At 35.9% G+C, this 16,467-nt stretch overlaps 1 protein-coding gene across 1 annotated transcript in view; it reads left to right on the top strand.

The window, feature by feature from the left end:
* Positions 1 to 16,467, top strand: part of SPAG17 (sperm associated antigen 17) — a 105,272-nt gene that overhangs the window by 50,725 nt on the left and 38,080 nt on the right. Inside the window, exons 18-24 of the mRNA XM_068698742.1 lie at positions 4,105 to 4,289; positions 5,270 to 5,364; positions 6,211 to 6,447; positions 7,666 to 7,777; positions 8,340 to 8,468; positions 10,361 to 10,474; positions 14,457 to 14,665. Coding sequence (XP_068554843.1) covers positions 4,105 to 4,289; positions 5,270 to 5,364; positions 6,211 to 6,447; positions 7,666 to 7,777; positions 8,340 to 8,468; positions 10,361 to 10,474; positions 14,457 to 14,665 — 1,081 coding nt within the window. The remainder of the gene's footprint in view (positions 1 to 4,104; positions 4,290 to 5,269; positions 5,365 to 6,210; positions 6,448 to 7,665; positions 7,778 to 8,339; positions 8,469 to 10,360; positions 10,475 to 14,456; positions 14,666 to 16,467) is intronic.

Genomic DNA, 16,467 nt, shown 5'->3' with positions numbered 1-16,467 from the left:
GTGTCCATGTACTGATTTGTAAAAAGGCTATGATGTCATGGAGAGATATCTGAGCTAGCTTTAACTTCATCACAGTGGTACATTGTGATTTAATTAGATTTGATTTATCAACTAGAGTTACAAGCAACTTATCCAATGGACAAGCTTTTTTTCACAGATCTGTCAGCAAGCATCGCTTTCTGAGTGAGGTGTCCTATTTACCAGAATACTGGAATCTTAACATAATTTTTTGTGCGTACCTATATATTTAATAGGCTTGAATGCTAAATAGGCAAAATATGTCTTCCTCAAAACATATTTTGTATCATGTTTCATATATTTGCTCTCAGTCAAGGAACTCTATGTGTCAGTCTCAGCTTTCTAGTCATTTGCACTTAAATTATTTGCTATGAAAAGAGGCTGTTGTGATTAGCAGTGACTGAGACCCGAGTCAGGAGAGATTTACCAGCAGAAACTGGAAATTTCTTGGAGAAAATGATGGCTGTTTTGTGGTTGTTCCATTAAATCCAGTAAATGTCTGGTCTGTCTGGACAATTTTTTTTTTTCTCCCGTGTATTTAACAGTTGCAATGTACCCCAAAGATAATGAAAGATTGTATGTTAAAGTAAATGCAGGTCCTACATTCAGATAGACACAGACAGATAGTCAGTAGTGCCAAATGAAGTCCATTGCACAAAATAATACTGGTGGATCCTTGACCTGTTTACTTTACCAACTATTCCTACCCTTCTTTAGATATTTTTCCTATACCCTATGCTCTGGTTCAAGTTCCTAAACATAAACACCTGATGCCAGTTTAGCTGCCTGTGTCTGAGATGTCTGCACAGGGTAAGCAGATCTGATACCATCAGAGACCCATCCTTTTCTGAAATGACACTGGAGACCAGGTTACATTCCCTAATATATCTAACGTTACTTGGTGTTTACATGAATAACCTCATCCTAATGGCCTACTGTTGTGTTAACCGTAGAAGCAGATAATGATGACCAAGACCTCCTCAGGAAGCAATTATCCTTGAAAAAATAACTCTTCATCTGTGGGGTCCTAAAACAATTTGGCAGCTCGTGTTGAAAGGGCATTGAAATAGTCAATTCAAGGCTAGTTGCAAGATGGGAAGAGCTCTTGAATCCTGCAAAACAAAAGTTAAATGATTTTGCATCCAAACAAGGAATGACGCATGCTCTCTGGCAAATGAATTATAATTCTGTTGAGGCTTTTCTAGCTATATATTTTCTTATTATTATTCTTCCAGATATACTGAAAACAAGGCTTAGACATTAAATATAGCTTCTGCATGGGGCATGCCAGCTTTGTTCACTGACACTTCACAGCGTTCTGTTTCAAAGCAGAAAGGCATTTCTAAAGAAACTGGCGTAAGAGCTAACCAGAAGGTTTGGTTTTACTGTTCTTTTGGAGAAATATTCACCATGAGTGCTCTCTGTCTTACTTGGTATCTATGAGGAGCTATAGGCTCTCATTTGGTCCAGTTATGTGGCATCTATACCTGCCTTTTCTCTGCAAAATAATGAGCACGTTTTCTGACCTTATTCAACCTTTTTCTAAAGATCATTTCAGATTTCTAGACAAAGTGTCATAAATATTTGCTAGTGTATGTATCCAAGCAACATAACACTTCTGTGAAAGACAGCCTTTAAATACCTGGAGTGCTTCATGCTGTTGCCTGCATTAGCTTTCAGATCTTGAGTTGCCACACACACGTACATAAACCCTACTTATTAATGTAGTTTCGGTGATAGTGGTATTTTACCTTTATGCTTATATTATAAAAGTATTTTTAATTTATATTTATAGTTTAATTATACTAAGTATTACATTGTATTAATTATATTAATATTATATTAATTTATATTCTATAATTTATATGAATGTACTGCTTGTGTTAATAATTATATTAATTATATTAATAATTATGCATTATACTTAGACTTAACTATTGGCTCCTGATGAGTTTAATAACTATTCATTAATTTACATTTTATTAAAATTACTATTATCCTAAATTTGGAGTTATATTTAAGAGTCACACTTTCACCACAGGAAGGGTACTTGACTATCTCTTTGTTATGGTGTTTGTTTACTTGATGCTTTTTTATTGTGACATCTTACAGACCAGATTCCCACTTTGTTGGTTTTTTTCATAGCTGCTCTCCAGAATATACTTCTGTTACCTGCTTATTTGAGAAATGACTACTAGTGGGTCCTGTTATGGTAAATTCTAATGCAAGACAGAAATTAAACTTCTTATGTTGCAGCAACTTGATTTAGAGTTGGTTTTGCTCCTAGAGATGCCAGTTAACGTTTCCTTCTTCACTATGGATATCAAATCCTATAGTTCATCATGCAGAACATCCAAAAGTGTAGGAATTGTGCCTTTCAAAGGGTAGGCAGTAGGAGGCTACCTGTGAAATCCAGTGGATGCTACTTACAAGCAGGGTCCAAAGGCATAGGTGTGTATGCCTACAATGATACATATGTACAAGACGTTTTGATTTTGGATAGAACTGACCACTCTATCAGGAAGCCAATTGAATTCCAACATTATCATAACTATTCTTTTTCTCAAATTCAATCTTAATGACATTTGTTTACTGTTTCATAGTAAACACATTACACAAGTTACTGGAAAAAATAATCCTTTCTGAGAAATGATTCTGAGTCAGACATTGGCAGTAGTGACATCAGAATACATATTAATAGAATGTGTATTTTTGACTTTGAATGACTGTTTCATTGCCCTAGAATATTTTCCATGCGAATAATCTCATTTTTATTTATAACATATATTCATCTTCAAGTTATTCCAGTACTGGCAACTGTAGATCAGACTAGTTTTGCCTTTTGTTTTCAACATCTTTGTTTTTCTACCTCATTCACTTTTCTTCAGATACAGAGTTGTCTTGTCCCTACTGAATACTTGATAAACAGTTTCTCCATGCAAGTACCTCAAAGCAGGCTCCACACACATTGCAGGAGGTAGGAGAGGCTAGGGTATCTTTAAGGTGTATACGAACTGTGTACATCTCCTGCCTGTGTAGATAGCATACTTATTAAATCTCTTGACCATACAGTGTAATGCTACAGTAGCAAATTTGAAACTGTCATGAGGTCAAGAATTGTTTGTGCTGCCTACATGTTCACAAACAAAAACTGCAGATACATACAGAGCATTTGAACACAGTTGAATCATATTGAATTTATAAATGAAAAACATGAAGATGAAACAACTGAATCTTGTGCACTCTATACTAGCCCCTTTTACTTTTGCACATGTGAAGAGTCTTACATTGAAGAATTATGGTAACCCTCCAAATAAAGAGTGGCAACTGCATATATGACTTTCAGCCTTCATCCTACCTTCTAAGCAGTTGTCCACAATGAACTATTTTAGTAGTTGTTTCAGATACCACTGGAAGATGAGATAATGCAAGTACAGATGCCAGCTGCAAACTCTGGATCAGTTTATCATTCAGTGCTGACTTCAGCTGTTAATTATCAATATTCTTAATTTATGCCAGGCTACAGTGCATTGATTCACTAATCTGGTTTTAGGTGACAATTTCCAAATGCCTTTCCAGTCATACTGATAGAGAAGAGCTAGAAATTAAATAGAATAACACCTCCTTAGTTGATGAAAAAAAAAAAAAAACAAATGAAGTGTATGCTAAAAGACAATATAAATCAAGAGCTACTAAGAAAATAAGTCATCCAAGTGACTGTTCAATATTGACTGAATAGTGAAGAGCAGAATTGGTCTCAACATTTCTTAAACTGAATGTCTATATGTTTTCTGATTTATGGGTTTTCATTGATGGCAGGCATTCTTTAGAAAACAAGTTTCTAGTATCTCTTTGCAGAAAAGAGAACTAAAATCCCAAACATAAAAGAGATTAAGAAAATATCATCCAAGCAAAAATACCACCTTCTTTTAAAAAGAAAAAAGAAAAATGAAAAGAAACCCTGTCAAACACAATCCTTCTCTCAACAGTTACTGAATAATATTCGTATAAAAAACTGAGAAGCCAAGTGATTTTGTTTGACCTGAAATCATATGAGTGGAAATAGATAAATATTGTGCTTTTCAGGAACTATCTTGAGCTGGTAGCCAACTCGATTGAAGACTGGGTGAAAGAAGAAGAAGTCAAATACCAAGAAGAGAAGATAGCTAGGGAAGTAGAGGCTCTTAAACTGGCAGAAGGCACTGCAGAAGGACCTTCTGAATTTTCTGAATGTGCTGTCAAAAAAAACGGCTTCCCTAAGAGCGCCGCAAGTGGGTATCTTTCTGTTTTATTGTAGAAAATTTATTCTTCATATTAAGTATTGAGACTCAAAGCTATTCAGAGTAGAATCCCATATATTTTTCATAAGTTAACCTTGTCTTGTCATCTATATAGACATAAACATGTTTCAAAATTAATTAAATTAACGTGTTTAAATATTCTGCATCATCCTTCATTCTGCATACTGAGGCTCTTAATGTAAATATACATTTACAGTACTTGTAGTTATTTAATGGAGTTACTCTAAGGATTACAAACAAATAGAATCTCTGTTTAGATGACTGACCATATGTAAAGATGATCAGTAGTTGAAGTTGGCATCACCGTTCAGAAAAAATCATTTTTAAAAGGGCAGCATGTGAGAAGCTGTGAACTAGAAGCTAAAACTGGAATTGACTAGCCTGGAGAGCAAACTTTAGTTACAAGCAACATTTTGGATAGTGAAAATTGTAAGCCATTTATATAATAAATTTTGAGCAGGCAACAGAATCTGAAAATACTTTTTCACAAAAGAGAACTCTTGTCCAAATTCTCTATTTGTGTATTTAAATTGAATTAACAATGATTTGTTATTTAGTCTTTGCTTTATTCACTTGCTTTGAGAATATACTTGAAATCTTCTAGAACTACAAATTACCATTTCCAAAAATAGGATTGTAATTTCTTAACCTACTTAATGCTTCTGTAAATAGTTTGGAAACCAAAAGGACGCTTTCAACTTTTATATCATAACTTGTACCCATCTAGCTATGTGTCCTGCTTTTGGCTAGGATAGAGTTAATTTTTTTCATAGTTAAATAATTTAACATTTGCTTTAGTCTACTTTTATAGTTGCGTATTTTACTATTTACTAATATGTATATTTATTTACTCACACTACTTTTTATTTATTTTTCCATTCCTTTTTTTTTTTAATTATTCAATTTTTACATGTTTATGACTGTACTTATTCCCCTTTCTTGTCTTAAAGACAGCACATCAAGACCTGAGAGCATAATGGAGACTATTCCAGAATCTCAATCCAGCAATGAAAAAAATCCTTTTATCAGAGAAGGCTCTCTTAAGGTGAGGCAAAAATATGTATTTTTCTGAAATGGGTTACATAACACTGATTTGTCAGAAATATAAGCTTTTGTTCTTATAGACTTATATAGACTTGGCCCTATCCATTACACTACACAGATCTAGCTTAACTAATGTACTCCCCTTATTTTTTTTATTTTTATTTGACTATATCTCATCTTTCTTACAATGTGTAGTAATGTGTAGTGCTCTGCACTTCAAGTACTAACACTGGAATGTAGATATGAAATGGTGTTAGCCAATTCCTGGATACACAACTTGAGCAGGTATAGCTCAAGTTAGGCTAATGCCTATCTTATACTTGTGAATGCTTACTGTTTCTTCCACAGTGATTTCAGTGCTTTAGTATACTGGAAAATGTCAGATATCTCATGTTGTCTTTCTGATACAACTTGGTAATTCTGGTCTTGATACCTCAATCTTCTTTCTGTAAAAGAATGAGATCAGTTTATCTCACAGTTACACTTTGGGAATAAATTAATGCAGTGATACATTCTGATGTTGTCATAAACATTGTGGACAAGTGAACAACAAAACGAATAATTCACTTATGACTGAATGTGTAAGATACAAATAGTAGTTCTATATGTCTCCTAATGTCAAGAATGACTGATCCTGTGACTTGAATGAGTCAGTTATTTTATGCAAAATAGAGTATGTAATATTGTAAAACTATAGACAAGTTTGAAAAATGTGAGTAATTTAGAAGACCAAAAGAACCAATGTTCTTTTGAGTTTTTTTACCGATACTCTTTTCAGCATGCATGTATGAAATACTGTGAAATAGAAAGAGAACCACAGTAATTTGAACTCTAAAATTTAATTTAGGCTTGGAAGGAGGAACAGAATCGATTACAAGAGGAAGAACGACTTAAGGAAGAAAAAAAAGCAAAAAAAGAAAATTTGAGTGGTAAAAAGAAAAGACAGGAGACAGCAATATGTGTAGAAAGTGAAGGTTCCAATAAGAAATCTTCCAAAGAGAAACTTGAAGATGAGGCAGCAAAAGCCCCTGAACCTGAGGAGGATCCCAGCATCCCAGAAACACATCCTGAGAAAGTGTATAAGGTAAGGAATCATACTGTTGCACCACATAGAGACCTGTTACAATTCACTTACTTGGGCATTGCTAGACCTAACTGAAGTTTTGGCTGTCCACGTTGGAAATCAAATGAAAGGAATTCACTGTTTCTTCCATTTCCTCTTTCGAATTTCATGTTCTTGGAGTGAGTTAATACAAGATGTTCTGCCTGTTACACTAACAGAGGGATATTCCTTACCAGGGGAACTCTTCATTATTGTATCCAAACAATTTTTAGACAGTTTGCACTGATTTATATTTGCTTTTTTACATTAAGCCTTGCATCCAAGACCATCATCCTGTCATTTCCTTCTCACTACACACCATGAAACTATAGACTTGCAAAGCAAATCTTCATAGATACTAGACTAGATGTCCCAAAAGCTATTCATTATTTCAATACCAGGAAATGACAGTTAATATCCTACTTCTCCTTGAACTTTTCTGGGGCTAAAGCTATGAAAACAGGAGATCCATATTCAAGGAAGTACTTCTGTACCCAGCTTCTACTTTCATTATCCACATCTCTTTCAAATTAAGGAATGTAAATAAGGTACAATAGAGTTCCTTTGTGACACAAAATCCCATTTTACAGATGTAGACAATGGTTGTGCACTGCAAATGAAGTGACTTGCTTGTGTCAATATATTTTAGTCTAAACTTGCTTGAGTATGAGCTTCAAACAGAGAGATGTAACTTCCTAGTCTGAACTTGCCTGAGTATGCTTAACTAAGTTTTTCCAATTTGTGGTTGGTTAGAAGGCAGAGCAATCTAAGAATCAGGTTTACAGTGTCTGAAATCCAAAATCTTAGAGGCTGAAAATCTGGATCTTTACCTGTCCTGTTCATGATGTACAAATCTCATGGCATTGGACTTTGTCTCTTTGCACTTGTCCAGAATTTTTCTTTCCCTCTCATTATATGTTAAGCCACCAGACTGCTACTCTTCATTTCCACTGGTGGCTCCATACCACTGAATGACCAGATTCTGCACTCTTGTAGAACAAGTTACTTCAGTTAGTAACCAAGGTACTATTTGGATATACAAATAACATGCAATATATTTGCTAAAGTAATAATAACAGTAGTTAAATGTCTAAAAAAAAATGTTCAGAAAAATACTGTTGTAATGATCTGTCCTTCATTTACCTCTTTCACAACTTCTGCCTTTCTCATTTACCCATAGTCTAAAATTTGTTTTTCCAGTTTCTTGGCTACAACATGGGGGAGAGTCTCATTCAAGTATCGGGAATCAATCACTATCTTTTCCCATCTGATGGAGGACAGATTCAAGTAGAGAAGATAGAGTTTGTAAAAGGTGAGTCTTCTGCTCTTTATGCTTTCCTTTAACTCTGTTAATAACTGATGACATGGTTTCTTTATCCATACATGCTTTTTTGACATCTCAGCAGTAGAAATTCAGTTAAAGACATAGTGAGCATACCATATAATTCCATATTAGACTCTATTACTGCTAAAGTTTACATTTTGCTATAGTAGGTTAGCAATTGGTAGATAAAGTATCAAAAATTAGAAATGAAAAATCTGTTCATATTTATATCCTCAACGGCAACCACTGCAAGATATTCCAAGAATGCGTGTCCCAATACTATGTGCGGTCAAATGCAACATTTCTAAGTAACAGAGTTATTTTGCAGCCTTTCAGATCTCATTGTCAGGAAGTTTTCTGAATTTTTAGTCACACAATCTAAACTCAGATAACTTTAATTTTGTCATCTTTGCCAATAGTAAGCAATTGAATCCAGTTCTGAGCAATTTTCTTTTTCGTGTACCTTGTTGTTGCATGTGCAAGCTTTTTGGGGACAGAGGTCAGTTCTGAAGCCTGGTGGGAGAAGTAATAGTATTCCATTGCGTTGCAGGTCTAACCTTGGTGAAGTTGAAAGTGATAAAGGACAACCACAATTTCTTCATTCATATCACAGATCCCAAGAAAATCTTAACAGAAATTGAAGTGCAAGAAAATAATGATGAACATAAAAGTACATCAGGTTAGTGGTTTGACATCACTGATATAAAGAATTAATAGTTTGACATATTTAATAGTTGGGTGCAAACCTTATCAGCTAACATGAAATAAATTCCTAATTACGGAGGGTGAATAAGATCAGTGTTGCTCCAAATAGATGCGTAATTTCAAATGAAGAATGTGGGCAGGAATTTATGTTATTAGACGTCATTCAAAATTACAAATACATCAGAATCTCTGTGAATGTAAGGTTTTTTTTCCACCATAAGGTGTAAGTGAAATGCTTAGCTATTAGTAACATTCATTAAAAAAAAAAAAAAAAAAAAAGTGAATGTGCATTTTTCTGGCCAGTACCATCTCTTTTACAATTCACTGTCCAGATCAGAAGTCCAAAGAAGACGTAGAAATATTTTTTTCAGTAGACAGACTTACAATTGAAATAATCTGTTGGGGAATCTTGGAAACCTGCAGATCAAGAACAGCTCCAACAAGTTGGAGTTGAAAGAGTCTTTGGTCTTTGTACCCTCTGAGTCAGGAGATGGCAAAGACTGTGTACTTCTGCCTCTGTCCTCACCCTTGTGGACTGTGTTGTATGGAATGTTAATTTATGTGGGGAGACAGCTCTTTGTATCTGAGATCGGAGGAGGACCCAGTCATTAAAAGACACAGGACTAAATAATAATCCAGTTTTCTGACTTAAGCATCATGTAGAGATCATATCATGGTATAGAAGTAAGCATAGTGCAGGACAACAGGTGCAAAGCACTCTCTGAGGCAAGGAAATCACTGAACAGATTCACTATTCCTTAAGAGAAGAATTCTCTTCTTTAGTAGTAGACTCCTGATCTTAATGTGGCCTGGGAAAGCCTAAGAGAATGCAAACTGAATTGTGTATATTATGCCCAGAATAAATTTCCCTGGAAAGGGAAGAGTTTCCCCTTTGAACTGGATCTCCTTTTGCAGATCATATGGCTGTAGAATTATTGCCTCCTCAAGACATTTGGTGTGGAAACAGATCCTTTCTGCAGTTCAGCAGTATCTGTTGCTGGTTGCCATGTTGCTAACTTACACGAGTATTGAATCCAAATCCTTCCTGAACCCAGCCGAGGGTAGTTCCAGGAAGGAAAGTGTTTTGTAACAATATGTGTATATATTTGCTAAAAGCACTGTGGGATTGCTCATGGAGAGCTGAAGAGTGTTGGAAAAGTATGACTTTCAGTAGATGTGTTAGTTCTTTTATTCTTCAGTGTTAGAAAGCATCCTGTTCCTACTCCTCTCTTTGGCAGCAGCTGCCACCATTGACATAGTAGTAGGTTGGATGAATAGAAAATTTGCATCCCTTCCACAGATGAGATATTTCTTGTCTGCCCTTCTGAAAGTGGTCCTGTGTCAGTCTGGGGTCTGTCAGATGGTACTTTCAATCACAGTGTGTTAACATCTGAAGCAACTCGTAGTCATTTGGCACCAGTGGGAGGCTTCATTTCTGTGTAAACAGCAGTCCACCATGTGATAGAAATGAGCAGTTTAACATTCTTGTCAGCCAGTACGGGAGAGAAACAGAAAACCTGACTCTAGAACTTGTTTCTTCCGCTGTTTAAATTAAAAAAGACTTTTCACTCATTGTTGCTATTAAACCTGTTCTTACAGACATAGCTAATTAGAATGCTATTTGTAAATGGAAGGCCACAGGTACATTATACAAAACTGACTTTCATACACTACCGTATGAGTGGAATGACAGGCAATGCACCACAGGTATCACCCTTATAAAGCATTTCCCATCCTGTATTTATTTATTTTATGGGTTAGTCATCCACCTTAAGGTGCCACTGTTTGCACCAGTCATTGGTTTGCAGGTCAGGTGGTTCTTGTATGTGTTGCTATCTGTAAAATTAATTTATTTTTTTTTTAAAGGAAAAATGAAGAATCAAAAGAAAGCTGTGAGCAAGTTTGGATCTTTTTCAGCCACCTTAGAAAATGGAATCCAGCTGTCCCTGAGCTATTATGGACCTACAGGGAAGACAGCAGGTAAAGTAAGCAAATAGAAGAGGATATTTGAGAACCATAGGGGGAATTATTTTTCTTCTTTTTTTTTTTTTTTTCTTTCCATACACCCCTTATTCAATAATTTGTTGCATGCAATTTTGCCTTTCTTAGCAGCTGTTACTACATGGTGGGGAATTTTCAGCAAGGCTTGAGATGAGATTACATTGTCAAGAATATTCTGTGATTCAGATTTCAAAATGGAGGGAGGTCTCCATGCATTTTTTACTTACTGTGAAAATAGAGCAGTGCAATGAGAAACTTGAAAGTATTGTTATTAAGTAGTCCAGCAAAATCAGCCAGTTAATTTGAGCCAAAGAAAATGTGATTTGCTGAGGAGTCTTCTTGGTTTTCCAAGAAATAATATTTTTGTTAACTCATATAGGTGATTATGGAACTTTCATTTTATGTTAGGAGTTGGACTCTAGGCTACAGTTGTGCAGTCATAATGAGGGATTTCTCTCAGCCTTTCAATAAACACATTCACCAACTGGAAGCAATTGCTTCAAAAAACCACAGTGAAAATAGCGTCTGCTTTTACCAAGAACTTTTTGTTTCCATTACATTTGAAAGGCCACTGAAACCATCATATGAATAAAAGTGAAACCCTCCTCTGATCAGAAAATGATCCCAGCATTTTTCAGCTCTTAAAATATCAAAACATTTAATTGAATGCATCTTTGTGTGTACCGTAGTAAACCATTCAACTATACACTCAATTCATTTGAAAAATGTATTTGAATAATTAAAACTACTAAAAAAGAAATTCTTAAACTTGAGCAAAGATAGCATCCACAATGTAGTTGACTATGAAAATTCATGTATTTTGGCATGAGACGTGTCTAAACACCTACTTGTCAGCTGGTGATGTTCAGGTTTTTTTCACATATACCATAAGCAACCTGTTCTACATTAGAATAATCCTTGCCATGTTGAGCTTTACTGCATCACTTCTGACTGGCTGGTATGCTATGACGGTTTGCAGTTTTTCTACAATCATTTGCTTATGCCTATGTTCCCCTGTGGGCATTTGTATTATAAGTGCTCGAAAAAATTCTAACCAGAAAAACTCTGGCTTAGGCTATTCATATACACTATCCATCCCTAATGTAGAATGGTATGCCACGTAATCTATAGTTTCTCCCCATGGATTGGTTAAATTGCGTTACTGAATCATTTTCTGGAACCTCTATAATTCTCTCTGTTCTTCTTGTTTTTCTCATTTTATATCTACCATATTCCTTTCTTGAAGTTAAGATGTCAAAAATCCCCAGATTGTTTGTCAGCTTTATGCATCTTTTTTATTTCTTGGTTGACTTTTAATGATGTTTAAGTTAAACAAACTTTTAAGTTCTGAATTGTTTTCTCTAGCATGACCGAAATCTAACTTTTGACTTAGGAGTAAGCTTCTCATCACCTTGTGATGTACTGCTTGAGCACTTGTGGGACTTTCACATCAGGATATTATATAACCTTTGCACCTGTCTTTGTGCCTGGATGAAATCCTGAGAGCACATCTCCCAGTGCTGGAGATCTGATTTTGTTTTCAGCAGGAAAGAAACCTTCCTTACTCTGACAGTCTTCTGGAATTTCCCATCATTCTCAAGACTTCTAAAGACACTTTCCATCAGTCACAACAACCTATTCTGTCTTTGTTACCCTCAGACAATGAGTTCTTATTTTTCAGGGCAACCATAGTAAAAGAGTAGGTGAAATTTCCTTAGGGGTTGAGAGCCTATAATAGCCTTTATTCCTAAATTCAGCACTCTGGAAAGTATCATCTGAAACTGATCATGCTCCACTTATCATGCTTGATAGTGCCGTCACTAAATGTGAGCGCTTGCTTATACCTAATTTGCAGTGTTCACATGGATATTTAGACAAACCTGAAAGGATATATCATGTTCGCAAATGATTTTAAAGGTCAGTTGCCTCAGAGTCCTTCATGTCACCTATCCTGCTTCTTGGTAGAGAATTACTTCTGTCCAAGCTTATTGGTCAGCTGTTTCTGCTCATTAGCCATCTGTAGGTCAGTACTACTGCTTTTTTATTAAACGGTCATGCTGTCTAATAAATGTGCATCACAATGGCTGCCATGGAGAATTTTAAACTTTCCAATTTTGTATAATTATTTAAGAACTTATTTCTGGCATATTACAAATAAAACAGATTTGTTTGTCTTTCCTCAGACTTCCAGTGAACTATAAAAGTCACACAGCATAAATTTCAGCACATGAAAACAGAACCACCTAACAAAGCATCAGATGTGTGTGTCAGCCACGTATCAGCTAATGAAAATGAGGACTTCAAAAATCCTTACGCTGATCTAAATTTTCCTATCAGCTAAAGGTCATGAATGTATTGAGATACTGGTGCATTTCCCTAATGCTGGCACCATCACAAAAACTGAGGCTTAGCTTAAAACCTGAGGTGGAAGGCTTGTTTTCCAAGGGCTTCTAATTATGACTTTATCACCTGGTAATAGTTTCTAGATGATTGTTAATTTTTGTGTCACTTTTGCTGTTCCCATAAATCCAGAATCATTTATAAGACAGATGTTCCAGAACACACAGACAGCCTTTCTAGTAGTTTAGAATTTTATTTTTGATGTGGGCTCTGCATTTTCTTATCTTAGATGCTAAAAGCATCTAAGCCAAAACCTTTCTGGAAACCATAAATACAGTAGCAGTTGGGCCTAAATTTTATCTTCTTCAGCTGAAGATACATTAACACGTCATTTGCATTACAGAAAATGCAGTGAGCTCATACTGGAATGGTTTTATTAGCACACTTCTGTAAGCATTTCTTCCCCCTTTGTCTGAATGCTATTTGGCTTGCAGTTTGTCAATGAGTTAGTTAACTTTCTTTGCCTAATTTATTAGTTTTCAAATTAGAAAACATTGGAAGAAGCAAAATTAAAAAGTAATTTAATCAAAAGGAGTTTATAAAATGGATTTTTGAAAGTCTTCCTAAAGACACTCTTGCAATGACTGACTTGTCATTAAACTTCATACTTTCAGAAACTACTAAGCAAATCAAGCTTGCTGTATTAATTTAATTTCTTTTTTTTTAAAAAAAAAAAAAAAAAAAGCTGTTTTCTGAGGATCATGTTTTGCTTACTGGCATTTTCAGTCCTTTATCTATATGGATGTGGTTAAGATATGGATAATAAATAGCTCCATCTGGGGTAACAAATTTTCCAAAACAGACAGGAATTCAATTGCCTGAATTATCTGGATGGAAAACAAGGTGCTATTCCATGAATTGTAGTCTTGGGACTTGAGCTGCCTTCACACAAGAGGAGGTGATTAAAAAAATGTGTCAAAAAAAAAAAGGATTAGGGTTACAGCTGACTGGGTTTTTCAGATTAAGGAGAAATATTTGTTCATTGAAACAAAAAATGTGTTACAGAAAATCTTATTTTATATTAATATTATTTTCAAGTCAGTGTTTTGGAAGGCAACATGAGTACTTCCTGTCAGCATGCTTAGCAGGCTGCCCTAATGACTGACTTTTAAGAAGTGAGAGAGACTCAGCAACAGAATCTTTCTGAATCATTTTAGCAAAATAGAGCTATGGAGTCCAAAACGCTGGAGTCAGTCCATGCTTCATCAGCCTATGTTAAAGCATAATAACAGTGACTTTATCCTAGATGCTAGACTCAAAATGTCTCCACATATATAAGTATTCTGGAGGTAGAAGAGAAAAACAAAGCTGTATTTTCTATTTTTGAGACCAATGACAAGCTATTGGAAACAAGTTCCAAGATTTCTTTTAGATTGACAAGTATTCCATCTGTGGAGAGATCTTCCAAATAATTTCATATATTCAGTCCCTCTGTCTTATTCCACTGAGTTTATTATTTCAAAGGTAAAATTTAGTGTATGAAATATTATCAAAAATAGAATGTGGTAAACTACATTTATGAAACTTAATTGCATTAAAATATTTCTTTTCCCTTTTTTAGATGATGAAACAGATCCTGTCTTAGCAACAGTTCTGAACATCCCTTCTGTTCATGCTCCGACTGTTCTTCCTTCTACTACATCAGCTTCAGGAAAAAAAGATAAGTCAGTCAAACAAAAACCAGGAAAATCTCTGCCATCTACAAAAGCAAGCCATAGCAGAGTAAGCTCTCCACCACCAGACACCCACGTAAAACAAGAAGAAGGAAAGGTGAGAGAACAGACATTATCCAATTAACACAGAAAAGAAATGAACCAAAATTTAAATATAGAAGCTTATGTAATAGACAAATATATTCGTCTCAGAGGGCTTTGAGATGTGCCTTAACAAATTCCTAGTAATTTATGGTGCTTCTAAGGATATGTTTTACTCTTCCAATTGCTCCTGGGTATAAATATTGGCAGTTGTTAATGAAGGTATCCTTTAAGACTCCATGATGTAGAACAGTGAGTCTTCCATAATCCACATGTTTTATTGACTTTGGCTTTACAGCTAAGCCTGTTACATTCTCACTGACTAGAACTGCTCTAGAAATTAATTTTTAGTTTAACCAAATAAGAAAGCTTCTCTGTGCTTTCCACAACCTGTACTGGAAAGCCTTTACCGAACCAAATTGGAGTCATAGAATCATTTAGACCCTTAATATGATCAAGTCCAACCACCAACATAACATTACCTAGTCTACCACTAAACCATGTCCCTAAACACCGTGTTCACACATCTCTTAAATACCTCTAGAGATGGTGACTTCACCACTTCCCTAGGCAGCCTGTTCCAATGCCTAACCACTCTTTCAGTGAATAGATTCTTCCTGATACCCAATCTAACCCTCCCCTCAGGCAACTTGAGACTATTTCCTCACATCCTATTACTTGTCATCTAAGAAAAGAGACTGATACCCACCTCACTACAACCTCCTTTCATGTAGTTGTTAGAAAACAATGAGGTCTCCCCTGAGCCTCCCTTTCTCTAAACAACCCTGGTTCCCTTGGACATTCCTCATATGTCTTGTTTTCTAGTCCCTTCACCAGCTTTTTTGCTTTTCTCTGAATGCATTTCAGCAACTCAGTACCATTCTTGTAGTAAGGGGTCCAAAACTGAACATAGTACTACTCAAGGTGCGGTCTCACCAGTGCCAAGTACAGAGGAGCAATTACTTCCCTAGTCCCACTGTTCACAATATTTCTGATATATGCCAGGATACTATTGGCTTTCTGGGCCATGTGGGTACACTGCTGTCTCATTTTCAGCCAATTGTCAGCCAGAACCTCAGGTTCTTTTTTGCTGGGCAACTTTATAGCTGCTCTTCCACAAACATGTTCAGCTCCATGGGGTTGTTATGACCGAAGCACAACACCCAGCAGTTAGCCTAATTAGTGGAGAGTTTTGCAAAAGCCTTCTTTGCAATTTGGTCTTTCCAGTTGATCGTTAGCCAGGGACCAGCAACTTGAGGAAGCTGTTTTTGTCTATGGCTGAAGTTATTTCTGTCACAGGACAGGCCTTTGGAAAGGATGGATGGCATTTCAAGAACACATTCTGAATTTCTGCTATGGAATACTTATCACAGAGTAATACAGAAATTACATGGCCATGTGCATTAGAAGAGCATAACATTTGATCTTGAACATCTTTCATAGAGTTCTGTGAGAACTCCCTTCTTGTTTATCAGAGGGGGCACACTCTCCTCGGCCTTTCCTTTCTGGCCAATGTACCTGTAGAATCCCTTCTTGTTATTCTTTGCATCACTTACCAAGCTCAGTTCCATCTGTGCCTTGGCTTTCCTGATCCCATCCCTGCACATCCGAACAGCATCCCTGTACTCTTCCCAGGCCACATGTCCCTGCTTCCACTGCCTGTGAGTTTCCTTCTTGCTCCTCAGTTTGACCAGCAGGTCCTTGCACAGCCATCCTGGTTTTCTGCCCTCCCTGATCACTTTCTTACACAGGGAGATGGACAGTTCTTATACTCTAAGAAAAACATCCTTAAAGAGTTGTTAACTGAGCTAGGCAAAG

The sequence above is a fragment of the Anas acuta genome, chromosome 1 (assembly GCF_963932015.1).
Source record: "Anas acuta chromosome 1, bAnaAcu1.1, whole genome shotgun sequence".
In the NCBI taxonomy this organism is placed as follows: Eukaryota; Metazoa; Chordata; class Aves; order Anseriformes; family Anatidae; genus Anas; species Anas acuta.
The sequence above is the reverse complement of the archived record's forward strand: the minus strand, read 5'-3'. Positions and strand labels throughout refer to the sequence as shown.